The following is a 15,103-nucleotide window of genomic DNA, read 5'->3' as shown; positions in this document are numbered from 1 at the left end:
AGCCATTTGAACCTTTTGTTGCTAAAGGGGTTCTTTGTTTTCTACTTTGGTAGATTACCTACCGTTTTCCTCTCGTATCCGGTGTTTTACGATGTTTGCTATTTGTTTAAACAGTGTTCTAGGCGCATGTTGTTAAGTTTACCTATAGTTTGCTTGCCTCATGTGTTATCACGTGTCGTGTGTTTTGTGAACATGATGTTTTTTCACTTTGATTTGCTGGTGCTTTAAGCGCTTCTTCAAACTTACTTTGCACATTAGCTTTGAATCTCATACTGTTTAATTTTATTTGTATGTTGCAGGAGATGTAATTCTTACTTAAAGTTATATTAGCATGGACCTCACTGTATGCTTCAGTTAGTACAGTGACAGACGACCAACGTGTTTGGGAATACGTTCGTTAATAGAGCTCAGTTTTGTAAGACAGCTAGCCAATGAGTACTTTAGATCCGTATTAGTTGCCGTTATTACGTTTGTGAAGTAAGCCTCCGTCTATCAGCATCTGTCGATGATTAATTCGATCATGCTGCCTGCGCCTTGCTCAGTTTGTCGGCAGATCTGAGTAACTAGTGCCGTTGTTTGCTGATCCTGAGTTTAATCTCTGGTTTCGCCTACGAGCCTCCTGTAGTATAAAATTAGCATACTGCAATGCTTGGCACCAGGCTGTAAGAACTTGTTGTATGATTAATTACGGACTTCTTGTGTTTTCATCAAATTTCGGGGCAAATTCTCGGGCACCTCCACCAATCGTAAAGATTGCTTAAGTGTCTGCCGATCGCTAGTGTACGACTTTCTTTTGTAGTACTATTAAATTTTTTTTGTAAATCACACGATTTGCTTCTGGATACAATATTTACTTTTGGTATTTATGTTCTTGATCTGTAACTATTCTTGCTATCCAACTGCAACAGCCTACGTCAGTTGAATTAATCATGATTTAAATACTACATTCTTATATGAAAATGTTCACTTAAAAATTAAAAATAAAATAAAAAAGTTTTTGTAAAGAGAGCCTCTTAGAGGGAACCTTTAATATAAGCTCCGCCTGTTGTTTGCTTGAATCTCACTATAGTTACTAAAGGATTTCTTGTATTTTAGGAGAATTCCAGGCGAACCTTAAAATGCCTTCAATAATTGTAAAATGTCGTTAATTCAGTTAACGGGGTCATGTTCTGACTTACAGTACGTGAATACTAGTGAAGTTCAGTGTTTCCAAAATACAGTGTTGCGTTCAACGTAGTTACTAAGTTTATTGAGTCATATGCCCTTTGATGAAATTGTCAAGTGTAAATCAATGGTTTCAGGTTTCATGGTTTTAATCTGCAATTGTTCCTTGTGTTTGCATAGCTTATCATAATACGCTTTTACAATTGGACCTTAAACCATCGGTGCAGTAGTTACGAATAATTTTGGATTTAACTTATTACATCTGCTTGTAACAATTTTTGTTGGCTTTCCGGCGAAACGTACAGTTAACTGGGCCTAAAGGCATTTTTACAGTTCTAACGTTTGTCATTTGTCTTCCTTTACCTGCCTATGAACAAAGCCCCAAGGCGATTAACTATTTAGCAACAGTTTGATTTGTCATTCTTTGTCTGTCACTTTGACAGTTCAGAATTTAAATTTTGCTGTGTGGGGCGCGTGTCATTTACCCCTGCGCTATTTATCTGACTGTTCTTGGTTTAATTCCATGTTACGTACTCGGGATTGTGATCCCCTTGATGGTATACCTTTTATTGTGTGACTTTAGTTGTTTTTAATGAATTATTGTTTAAAGACACGTTATTTTATGGTTCCAGTACTTTTGCACTCCCCAACCAGCTTCCTATCACAAGAACTTCTTAACAACCTTGTGCCCAGCTTTGCTTAACCACTGCAACCTACGTTCAACTCGAACCAGATCACTGCAGTCCAGCATCGGTCTCCCTCTATAATTTTTACCCCCCACATTTCTTAGTCATGATGAAAAGTGGCCATTTCATTACGAGCATGTTTTCGTATATGACAGGTCTGCAACACGCTCCGCGTTAGTCAATTGCTGTTAGCAGAAAATCGATACACGCGTTACTTGTACCCTCGCGCAAAACATCTTTGTCAAATGCAGAAATGTAGAGATTTCTTACCGTGACGATCAAGAGGAACGCAAAGCTCGTGTGTGTTCAGTTGGTTTCAGCATGCTGTCTGAACCACAGAGGATTCAGCATTTCTCATACAGTGTTCCGCCGGTCAGTACCCAGAGATGTACATATTCTCCTTCCGGCTTACCTGCCCCTATCTTTGCCGCAACCATTAAAGCAGGTCAACCTGCGGAAACGGAGACACAAAGTACATGTGTACTGAAGCACAGAGGTTAAAGGTGGCCAGCTGGGGTTTCCGCAAGCCTGGCAAGCTTCACGGGACCCCTTCAGCCTGCTGCATCTGACAACAGGTTGCGCTGTCCCTCCAACGTGATTAAAGAATAGACAGAAATACGTCTGCCTAAGTATTCTCACTGCAGCTCACGTATTATAACGGCGCGAGCAGCAAAATGAACAAACTAAATTTAATACAGACTGAGGAACAATCAACAATTGGGGAATACATCTCACTTACGCAACAGTGTGTCAGTTCAGCAGGGGAAAATTGTAGTGTCCTTATGAGCAGCTACAAATAAAACGGTAGGTGTCTCGCAACGCAGATTGTGTAAAAAGTCACTAAACACTCATTCTAGAACCTCGTGATGTTACGAAATGTTTGCAAATTTCACCAGAAGATTTCTCACTTAATTTGAAAGAGAACAAGGACGTAGTGACTGACAAGTGTTTGGAAATGAGTGCTAATGACTTGAGGCCATTTGGCAGTACATATAGGCTTTCTAAATTTAGGGTAAACATTGACTGAAACAGAAAAAAATATGGTTCAGTGGATGTTAAAAACAACATTCTGATGGTATGCAACGTAATACAAAGAAAGCTTAGTATCAAAGAGAACCTTCTCATTCTGGAGGTGTACTTCTTACATTAACATAATATGAAAACCTAAGTTCGTCTTTACTAAAGTGCATTTGGGGAATTTAGAATGAACTATTTTGGCCACTTACAGTGAATTCAGTCACCCCGCAATGCAAGTCCTGGAAAAAGTAATTAAAACTGCTATAACTGGAGTCACATTTGGCTAACGTTGCAGAAAACAGACTTCCAAAACGTTACCTCAATTGGCGTTCGAATATAACTGGCATCTTTAGTTTCTTAGGTGAAAATGATAGCGACTTTCATAGGTGGTTCTCATTACTACAGGAAACACGTATTAGAGGTACTCCGATGCTGGTTCGAATTAAGAATAGCCAGTATTAGTTGAAAGAGGGTGAAATTGCAAAGAGAACTGTTCATACAGAAATAAATAACTAAGCCCTAAATACGCTGGAAAAGAAAAAAGGTCACATAAAATCCACCATTTTCTGGCCTACAATGATCCAAAATAAATATTTGTTGAATTAAGCCTCGTCGTGTCATTCTAGGGTATATTTGTGGCGTTGGCAGCCGACTGCTAGTAAGGCATACCACTGGAGCTAGCTGCACCTACAAGGTGCATCTTATCACACTTTGACTAAATGTGGAGTGGAATTTGCAGCATCCCTACATATTCAATGTTCAAATGGTATTACAATGCAGTAAATTTCCACCGTTGTTACGCATTGCGGAAACCTGATCATCTCCTTATTTGTAGTCAAAAGACAGATCACGCTGTACATAAATCACATTTCCTGTTTGGGGTATATTGCAGGTTACGAAAAATGTTGATATTTGTGTATGAACCGTTGTGGCAAGCTCAAGAAGGAGTGGCAGGTTTCAAGGTCAATTGCTGATACTTAAAAAAAAAGAAATTATTGGCGAACGGAATTTCTACTGAATCTGATTAACGCGCGTTTTGACTGGGTATTGATCACATACATAAACATTACAAAATAAGTTTTAAATTGCAAACTTATTAGACCGTTCAAGAGATTTGCATGCGATGTGATCTTTCTGGTTATTACCTTCGAAGTGTATCTCATTCAGGAATTAAGGGCGGCTGAAACGTTGATTTTATATTCAGCCCACGCTCAGTAGCTCGGTACGGGCTTTTGTTGAACTTCCGAGAACTTATCTTCACGGAGGAGTCAAGCAGTATATTGCTCCCTGCTACGTGTATCTCGCGAAGAGACAATGAGGATAATATTAGAGAGATTAGAGCCCACACAGAAGCATACCCACGTTTAGCAGTGGGCTAAACGTAGTGTTTAGTGTATTTAATCAATCCAACTTGCCACTCCGCTATCGCCCCGTAAAATCACCTGATATAATTCTACATCTACATCTACATCTATACTCCTCAATCCAGCTGACGGTGTGTCGCGGAGGGTACTTTGAGTACCCCTATCGGTTCTCCCTTCTACTCCAGTCTCGTGGAAAGAAAGATTGTGGGTATGCTTCTGTGTGGGCTCTAATCTCTCTAATGTTGTCCTCATTGTCTCTTCGCGAGATACACGTAGCAGGGAGCAATATACTGCTTGACTCCTCCGTGAAGATACGTTCTCGAAAGTTCAACAAAAGCCCGTACCGAGCTTCTGAGCGTCTCTCGTGCAGAGTCTTTCACTGGAGTTTATCTATCATCTCCGTAACGCTTTCGCGATTACTAAATGATCCTGTAACGAAGCGCGCTGCTTTCAGTTGGATCTTCTCTTTCTCTTTTATCAACCCTATCTGGTACGGATCCCACACTGCTGAGCAGTATTCAAGCAGTGGGCGAACATGCGTACTGTAACCTACATCCTTTGTTTTCGGATTGCATTTCCTTAGGATTCTTCCAATGAATCTCAGTTTGGCATCTGCTTTACCGACGGTCAACTTTATATGATCATTCCATTTTAAATCACTCCTAATGCCTACTCCCAGATAATTTATGGAATTAATTTTTCCCGAGGGCATGCAGCTTTACTGTATGATTAAATGATGATGACATCCTCTTGGGTAAAATATTCCGGAGGTAAAATAGTCCCCCATTCGGATCTCTGGGCAGGGACTACTCAAGAGGATGTCGTTATCAGGAGAAAGAAAACTGGCGTTCTACGGGTCGGAGCGTGGAATGTCAGATCCCTTAATCGGGCAGGCAGGTTAGAAAATTTAAAAAGGGAAATGGATAGGTTAAAGTTAGATATAGTGGGAATTAGTGAAGTTCGGTGGCAGGAGGAACAAGACTTCTGGTCAGGTGAATACAGGGTTATAAACACAAAATCAAATAGGGGTAATGCAGGAGTAGGTTTAATAATGAATAGGAAAATAGAAATGCGGGTAATCTACTACAAACAACATAGTGAACGCATTATTGTGGCCAGGATAGATACGAAGCCCACACCTACTACAGTAGTACAAGTTTATATGTCAACTACTCTGCAGATGACGAAGAAATTGAAGAAATGTATGATCAAATAAAAGAAATTATTCAGATAGTGAAGGGAGATGAAAATTTAATAGTCATGGGTGACTGGAATTCGGTAGTAGGGAAAGGGAGAGAAGGAAACGTAGTAGGTGAATATGGACTGGGGCAAAGAAATGAAAGAGTAAGCCGCCTGGTAGAATTTTGCACAGAGCACAACTTAATCATAGCTAACACTTGGTTCAAGAATCATAAAAGAAGGCTGTATACATGGAAGAAGCCTGGAGATACTGACAGGTTTCAGATAGATTATATAATGGTACGACAGAGATTTAGGAACCAGGTTTTAAATTGTAAGACATTTCCAGGGGCAGATGTGGACTCTGACCACAATCTGTTGGTTATGACCTGTAGATTAAAACTGAAGAAACTGCAAAAAGGTGGGAATTTAAGGAGATGGGACCTGGGTAAACTAAAAGAACCAGAGGCTGTACGGAATTTCAAGGAGAGCATAAGGGAGCAATTGACAGGAATGGGGGAAAGAAATACAATAGAAGAAGAATGGGTAGCTTTGAGAGATGAAGTAGTAAAGGCAGCAGAGGATCAAGTAGGTAAAAAGACTAGGGCTAGTAGAAATCCTTGGGTAACAGAAGAAATATTGAATTTAATTGATGAAAGGAGAAAATATAAAAATGCAGTAAATGAAGCAGGCAAAAAGGAATACAAACGTTTCAAAAATGACATCGACAGGAAGTGCAAAATGGCTAAGCAGGGATGGCTAGAGGACAAATGTAAGGATGTAGAGGCTTATCTCATTAGGGGTAAGATAGATACTGCCTACAGGAAAATTAAAGAGACCTTTGGAGAAAAGAGGACCACTTGTATGAATATTAAGAGCTCAGATGGAAACCCAGTTCTAAGCAAAGAAGGGAAAGCTGAAAGGTGGAAGGAGTAGATAGAGGGTCTATACAAGGGCGATGTACTTGAGAACAATATTATGGAAATGGAAGAGGATGTAGATGAAGATGAAATGGGAGATACAATACTGCGTGAAGAATTTGACAGAGCACTGAAAGACCTGAGTCGAAACAAGGCCCCCGGAGTAGACAACATTCCATTGGAACTACTGACGGCCGTGGGAGAGCCAGTCCTGACAAAACTCTACCATCTGGTGAGCAAGATGTATGAGACAGGCGAAATACCCTCAGACTTCAAGATGAATATAATAATTCCAATCCCAAAGAAAGCAGGTGTTGACAGATGTGAAAATTACCGAACAATCAGTTTAATAAGTCACAGCTGCAAAATACTAACGCGAGTTCTTTACAGACGAATGGAAAAACTAGTAGAAGCCGACCTTGGGGAAGATCAGTTTGGATTCCGTAGAAATGTTGGACCACGTGAGGCAATACTTACCCTACGACTTATCTTAGAAGCTAGGTTAAGGAAGGGCAAACCTACGTTTCTAGCATTTGTAGACTTAGAGAAAGCTTTTGACAATGTTGACTGGAATACACTCTTTCAAATTCTGAAGGTGGCAGGGGTAAAATACAGGGAGCGAAAGGCTATTTTCAATTTGTACAGAAACCAGATGGCAGTTATAAGAGTCGAGGGACATGAAAGGGAAGCAGTGGTTGGGAAGGGAGTGAGACAGGGTTGTAGCCTCTCCCCGATGTTATTCAATCTGTATATTGAGCAAGCAGTAAAGGAAGCAAAAGAAAAATTCGGAGTAGGTATTGACATCCATGGAGAAGAAATAAAAACTTTGAGGTTCGCCGAAGACATTGTAATTCTGTCAGAGACAGCAAACCACTTGGAAGAGCAGTTCAACGGAATGGACAGTGTCTTGAAAGGAGGATATAAGACGAACATCAACAAAAGCTAAACGAGGATATGGAATGTAGTCGAATTAAGTCGGGTGATGCTGAGGGTATTACATTAGGAAATGAGACGCTTAAAGTAGTAAAGGAGTTTTGCTATTTGGGGAGAAAAATAAATGATAATGGTCGAAGTAGAGAAGATATAAAATGTAGACTGACAATGGCAAGGAAAGCGTTTCCGAAGAAGAGAAATTTGTTAACATCGAGTATGGATTTAAGTGTCAGGAAGTCGTTTCTGAAAGTATTTGTATGGAGTGAAGCCATGTATGGAAGTGAATCATGGACGATAAATAGTTTGGACAAGAAGAAAATAGGTTTCGAAATGTGGTGCTACAAAAGAATGCTGAAGATTAGATGGGTAGATCACATAACTAATGAGGAAGTATTGAATCGGATTGGGGAGAAGAGAAATTTGTGGCACAACTTGACCAGAAGAAGGGATCGGTTGGTAGGACATGTTCTGAGGCATCAAGGTATCACCAATTTAGTATTGGAGAGCAGCGTGGAGGGTAAAAATCGTAGAGGGAGACCAAGAGATGACTACACTGAGCAGATTCAAAAGGATGTAGGTTGCAGTAGGTACTGGGAGATGAAGAAGCTTGCACAGGATAGAGTAGCATGGAGAGCTGCATCAAACCAGTTTCAGGACTGAAGACCACAACAACAACAACAACAACTGCTTCCAGTTGCTGACCTGCTATATTGGAGCTAAATGGAAAAGGATCTTTCTTTCTATGTATTCGCAGCACATTACACTTGTCTACATTGAGATTCAATTGCCATTCTCTGCACCATGCGTCAATTCGCTGCAGATCCTCCTGCATTTCAGTACAATTTTCCATCGTTACAACCTCTCGATGTACCACAGCATCATCCGCAAAAAGCCTCAGTGAACTTCCGAAGTTATCCACAAGGTCATTGATGTATATTGTGAACAGCAACGGTCCCACGACACTCCCCTGCGGCACACCTGAAATCACTCTTACTTCGGAAGACTTCTCTCCATTGAGAATGACATGCTGCGTTCTGTTACCTAGGAACTCTTCAATCCAATCACACAATTGGTCTTATAGTCCATACGCTCTTATTTTGTTCATTAAACGACTGTGGGCAGCTGTATCGAACGCCTTGCGGAAGTCAAGAAACATGGCATCTACCTGGGAACCCGTTTCTATGGCCCTCTGAGTCTCGTGGACGAATAGCGCGAGCTGGGTTTCACACGATTCAACTAAACTTCATTACCCTTGTGCCACTCTTCTTGGCGTGTATGTCACGGCATTATCTATTCCGCTAAACCGACCTATCAAGTCCTTTGCTGCCTATGACAGATTTACATGATTACTGGCAAAATCTGATGTTTTTATTTCTTCCACTAGAGCTTCAATTAACTTACAAAGTAGATTCCCTTCACTGCTTACACACTGTGTAGTTTTAATAACATTTCGGATAGGCTACAACCCTGTGTCACACTCTTTTCAATTGCTGCCCCCAGTTAAGGTCCTGCCTCGAGATGACTGGGTCTTCGTGTTGTCCTCATTCTTTCCATCATTATTCATTAAAGTGGCGAGACTGGACTGAGCAAAGGTTGGGCAATTGTACGGGGGCTGATAACCGCCCAGTTGAGCGCTCCATCATCACCCTTAACGTCCTGCGACTGTCACAGCTGCAGTGTGGTTGTCGGGCAAGACGTAGGGAGTCTTCCGTCTCCGGCCTTTTGCCGCCGGACGGACGCAGACGCTCACCGTGGCCTGGGACTCGTTCCAGATGCCGTCGCTGTGGTCGGTGCGCAGCTCGCCGGCCAGCGAGTCGCAGGAGGCGGACGGCGAGGAGCGCTGGGTGCGCGGCGCGGGGGCGGGCGCGGGCGTGGGCAGCGGCGGCCGGCCGGCCACGCTGCTGGCGGAGGGGGCGGTGCTCGCGGGGGCGGCGGTCGGGGGCGGCGAGGGCGGCTCCGGCGAGGCGGGCGCCGAGTGGAACTCCCCGGCGGCGGGGCTGTCGAGGGGTCCCAGCGACGCGGGCCCCGCGTCCTCCAGCGACACGGACCGCTTGCGGAACAGCCCTCGGAAGATGAGGTTCTCGTGGAACTCGTCCTCGTCCGCCGCCGCCGACAGGCCTGCGCAGTGAAACACTTACAAGGACGCTTCGACGAGTAAGGTGTCGGCAGGTCTCATGGGGGTACATGTCTGAATAGGAGATACATTCTCATCATTTTACGAGCGGCGTGCTATAAGCTTTTATTCTGAAAGCGGGTTAATTTCATTCATAATTCCAATGCACCATACCATTCTCCATGTTTTCGGCTAGAAAACCCTATTTTTGAACATAATTTGTGTTCACTGCGTGGAACTCACGTCATCGTACTGGGATGGCCTCTACACATGCATGGTACCATTCTGGTGGTCGATGTCACCGTCTTACCGGATGAATAACCTCTCCATTATCCATGTACTATTTTGCATGGAGTGTATCCATCATTGGGGTAACAGATATATGTCTGAAGGTGCGAGATCGTGGCTGTAGGGTGGATGTGGAAGAACAGTCAAATCAAGTTTTGTGAGGTCTTAACGGGAGCACAGAGTTGTTTGAGACCATATGTTGTCACGGAGAAGGAGAAGTTCGTTTGCATTTTTGTGGTGATGAACACTTTGAAGTCGTTTCTTCTTCAGTTTTATGCGAATAGCACAATACACTTGAGAGTTGTTCACAATCAGGCTCGTAACGCATATCGTCCTCCGTTGCCCCTTATAGTCTTCTATTAGGCAGCGAGAAATCCAGCTGGCACACACCTTTGACGTACGCCAACTGTTAGATGAGTGTATGTATCACATCTAACGAGAGTGTCCGCACGTTCCAAAATTGCAAGTATCAGTGCTGTGAACGGAAGGCCGGCATGCGCAAGATCGGAGAGGTTTGCAATGGTGACAGACGCCTCGCCCAACGATACACCGTTCCTTCGTTCACTGCCAGATCTCCGTAGACATTCTGCAAGCTCCTATGATTATGTGCTACGCTCTGGTTTTCCGCCAAAAGAAACTCAATGGCGGCTCCCTTCAAGGAACGCACCTACGCCACAGACGCCATTTTGGAGGGGACATATAGCGCCGCCATCTACCGTAACTTCATGAAACTATAGGTGATGAAGCGGGAAAAATCCAATATGTCCCATAATAAATTCCTCACTTTTTCAATGTCTTGCATTACTTACTGAACGCTTCTCCTATTTTTTTTGTTTTGTTTTGGACATGGTTTCCAGAAAAAAACTTTCACTATGCAGCAGCGTGTGGGCAGATCTGAACCTCTCTGGCAGATTAAAACAGTGTGCCGGACATAGAATCGAACTCGAAACCCCTCCCTATCGCGGGCAAATGCTCTACTAACATAGCTATCCAGGAACAGTTCGCGATTCACCCTCATAGCTTTACTTCCGTCAAATCGTATGTTTTAATCTTTCAAAGTTTTAAATGAGCGCCTACTTCGCTGTAGAGTGGATCTTTCTTCGCTGTTACTGAGCCAATTCTTCTTGATATCCTTTCTGGCACAAGTCCTTGTCCCGCAAGGTAGGCATCATAACTTCTTTGAAGTAGGGAAAGTACGGGTGAGTAAACCGAATGGGAGGTATAATCGGGGGGAGGGGGTAAATGGGAAGGATCGTGTGTCGTGTCTGGGTACGTCATCAGTAGACCATTTTCTCGATGGTCCCACTACAATACCCAGTTTTAATCTGCCAGGAAATGGCTTTGATTGTCAGGTAAATGGTAAAATCCTCCCGTTACTTTCCAAACAGGGATCCTCTGCCACAGAGCACAGTTCTTGGTTTTTGGCTGAAAAGACGGTTGTACACTATTTGATAATAAGTACCCCGACATCCTATGCAATGCGAAAGTGATAGACGAGCCAAAGAAACTGGTATAGGCATACGCATTCAAATCCAGAATTATGTAAACAGGCGGAATACTGCCCTGTGGTCAGCAACGCCTATATAAGACAACAAACGCTTAGCGGAGTTGTTACATCGATCACTGCTGCTACGATGGCAGGTCATCAGGATTAAAATGAGTTTGAACGTGATCTTATAGTAAGCGCACGAGCGATGGGACACACCATCTCCGACGTAGCGATGAAGTGGGGGTTTTCCCGTACGGCCATTTCGCCAGTGTACCGTGAATATCAGGAATCCGGTAAAACATTAAATTTACGACATCGCTGCCGCCGGGAAAGTATCCTGCAAGAACGTGAACAACGACGACTGAAGAGAATCGTTCAACGTGACGTAAATGCAGCCCTTCCACAAACTGCTGCAGATTTCAAAGCTGGGCCATTAACAAGTGTCAGCGTGCGAACCATTCAATGAAACAGCATCGATTTGAGCTTTCGGAGCAGAAGGCCCAGTCGTATACCCTTGATGACTTCAAGACACAAAGATTTACACCCCACCTGGGCTCCTCAACACTGACATTGGACTGTTGATGACTGGAAACATGTTGCCTGGTCGGACGAGTCTCGTTTCAAACTGTATAGGGCGGATGGACGTGTATGGGTATGCAGACAACGTCATGAATCCATGGACTCAGCCGGCCGAGGGGTTCTAGGCGCTTAAGTTCGGAACCGCGGTGCTGCTGCGGTCGCAGGTTCGAATCCTGCCTCGGGCATGGATGTGTGTGATGGCCTTAGGTTAGTTAGGTTTAAGTAGTTCTAAGTCTAGCCTGATAACCTCAGACGTTGAGTGCCACAGTGCTCAGAGACATTTGAACCATTCCAAGGACTCGCATGTCAGCAGGGGACTGTTGAAAATGGTGGAGGCTCTGTAATGGTGTGTAGCTGGAGTGATATGGGACCCCTGATACGTCTAGATTCGATTGTGACAAGTGACACGTAAATAAGCGTCGAGTTATCACCTGCGTTGATTCATGTCCATTGTGCATTCCAACGGACTTGGGCAGTTCCAGCAGGACAATGCGACACCCACACGACCAGAATTGCTACAGAGTGGCTCAAGGAACACTCTTCCAAACTATTCATACAGGAATATTGTTGAGCATGTCTTGGATGCCTTGCAACGTGCTTCTCAGAAGAGATCTCTACTCCCTCGTACTATTAGGGATTTATGGACACCCCTGCAGCATTCACTGTGTCAGTTCCCTCCAGCACTACTTCAAGCATTGGCCGAGTCCTGCCATGTCGCGTTGCGCCACTTCTATGTGCTCGTGGGGACCCTACACGATAACAGACAGGTGTACCTGTTTCTTTGGCTCTTCAGGCGGTGAGGGCCACAATAATACGAGGCGGAAAGTACTGTGTTGTTAGTAGAGAAGCACTAACAACAGAATGGGTCGGTCAAGAGAGCACAGTGACTTCGAAGGGGGATTACATATTGAATAGTACGCAGGTAAAAAAATCCATCGCTCGCATTTCATTCATTCTAAAGATGCCCAGTTTGAATGCTGGTGATTTGGGTGTGGAATGGACACACGAAGGAACGGCCACAGCTAAACCAAGACCATGCAGAGCTCACGCACTGATGGACAGGGATCGTACAGCGTTTGAGGGTGGTTTTAAAAACATAGTATGAAATCAGTGGAAGAAATCACTCTTGCGTTCTGAAGTGCTACCAGCAGATCAGCACAGTGACTGTGGGTATGGAGTTGAAAAGAATGGGCTACAATAGTCGAGTCAAACATTTCTCTAGTCAGAGCTAAGCATTGCTTGGGGTAGTGTGTAGAGCAACGCCACTGGACTGTGTGTGACTGTAAAGTGATTTATAGTGATGAAACACGCTATAGCGTGTAGCAGTCCCATGGCAGGGACTGGGTTTGGCGAATGTATGGAGAGTGTGACCTACCATCATCTGCAGGCGAACAGCGCTCAGGAGGCGGTGTATTTTTCGTGGTTAGGTTGTGTTCTCCTCATTTCTCTTAAAACAAACGTTAAGTGAAGAATGGTACGAGCACATTTTACGGCATTGTGTACTGCTTATTGTGAAAGAACAGTTCAGAGACGATGATTGTGTCAGCATAACGATGTATCCTGTCAGAAAGCATTTTATTTGAGGCAATGGTCTGAAAACAATAACATTCTTGAAATACACTGATCAGCCAGAGAATTGTAACCACCGACCTACTATCGACATAAACCTGCCCAGGCGACTGCAGCGTCACCTGGGGACAAATGACTGCTAGTCAGACACACGCACATTGTATGCAGTATCAGTGAGCGTGCTGTCCGTATGGAGAATGGAGTAGGCGCGCCATCTATCTGAATCCGACCGAAGGCATATTGCGACGTTCCGGAGGCTCGGCACAAAAACTGCACGACTTGTTGGCTGTTCGAGGAGTGCTGTAGTGAGAGTCTTCAGCTCGTGGCGAAACCTAGATGAAACCACGTCCAGACGTCGTGGGGTTGGGCGGCCACCCCTTATTACAGATGTCGGACGTCGTAGGCTCGGTTGTCGAGTAAAAGAGGATAGGCGGCAAAATGTGGCGGATCTAACATCAGACTTAAATGCTGGGCATATTACAAGTGTGTCTGAACACACACTGCACCAATGCATGTACCTATGTTAACACCGTGACATCGGTAACTACGACTGAAACAGACATGTGACCCTGAGCATTGAATGGAGATTGGGAGACGAGCTGGCGGCGGCTCTACTATGCTCTGGAAAACATTCGTGTGGGTATCCACAGTTCCAGAGGAGATCGTGAAAAATACCTTGGCGATCAACGAGTATCGTACGCTGGTTGCAGACTACGTACACCCCATCGTGCAGTCATGTTTCCCGACAGAAATGGCATTTTTTCAACAAGATAATGCGCCGTGTCACAAGGCCAGGAGTGTGATGGAGCGATTCTAGACACACAGTGGCGAATTTCAATTGATGTGATGCCCCCCCCCCCCCCCTCAACTTGCCAGATCTGAACCCGATCCAGCACAGTTGGGATGTGATTGAACGCGGCGTTAGATCTCATTGCCCCTCCCAGGAATGTAGGGAATTAGGTGACTTGTGTGTTCAGATATGGTGCCAATTCCCTCCAGCGACCTACCAAGGCCTCATTGCTCCCATGCCATGATTTGTTGCCGGAGTTATCCGTGCCCTAGGTGGACATATCGTCTATTAGGTAGGTGGTCATAATGTTCAGCTTAGGAATGAGTTAGAACGTTGACATCGTTGCAGACCTCAGCGTCCAATATGACTACATTTTCTGGTTTTGGCTCTTGAGGCATAATGGGCTACGATTTCCTTAGAGACATCCAGCGTCTCACTGTGTGCTATCCCTAGCACAGTTCAAGCCAGTATAAAGATGAAAGGTGTACACACTCCATATCAATGTCTACGTGTGGGCTTCCAGATATGTTTCATCAGATAGTGTATTGTGCGCGACTGAACTACGAAGTGTAATAACGTTTTAGGGATTAAAGAAAACATCTCCGGATACATTTGTTCGTAAGTTAGCGGAAGTTTACGGAGCCAGAGTGTCGTCACGAAAGTAGATGTCTTTGGTGATGAGAATTTGATAAAAACAGGGCGGATGTGGAAGATGAGCAAGGTCAGGGCAGGCAGGCATACCGTCTATCGTGCAAAGGTGTAAGTTAAATCCGTCGTCGCATTCTTTGGAGGCACGCTGCAAGCGAATTATCTCCATTTACAGTGTAATGAATATCGGGCACAACGCATTGGACGTGTTCTCTCTGGGTACTGCGGCAACTGTCAGACAAGATGAAGACTTAACGAATTGGTTGTCTCTCCAGCACATAACGCGGAGTGTGTTACATTTATACATGTAGCTTCACGCGGGAGGAAACGTGCGCTCAACCTGTTGCTCCTGAAGGGTGAAAAT

At 44.2% G+C, this 15,103-nt stretch overlaps 1 protein-coding gene across 1 annotated transcript in view; it reads right to left on the bottom strand.

The window, feature by feature from the left end:
* The window catches only part of LOC126335960 (uncharacterized), a 1,093,560-nt gene that overhangs the window by 302,736 nt on the left and 775,721 nt on the right, over positions 1 to 15,103 (bottom strand). Inside the window, exon 10 of the mRNA XM_049999436.1 lies at positions 9,014 to 9,381. Within this exon, the coding sequence (XP_049855393.1) occupies positions 9,014 to 9,381 (368 nt within the window). The remainder of the gene's footprint in view (positions 1 to 9,013; positions 9,382 to 15,103) is intronic.

Source organism: Schistocerca gregaria, chromosome 2 (assembly GCF_023897955.1).
Source record: "Schistocerca gregaria isolate iqSchGreg1 chromosome 2, iqSchGreg1.2, whole genome shotgun sequence".
NCBI classification, from domain to species: domain Eukaryota; kingdom Metazoa; phylum Arthropoda; class Insecta; order Orthoptera; family Acrididae; genus Schistocerca; species Schistocerca gregaria.
Note: the sequence above shows the minus strand (reverse complement) of the source record. Positions and strands in the feature narration are given on the sequence as shown.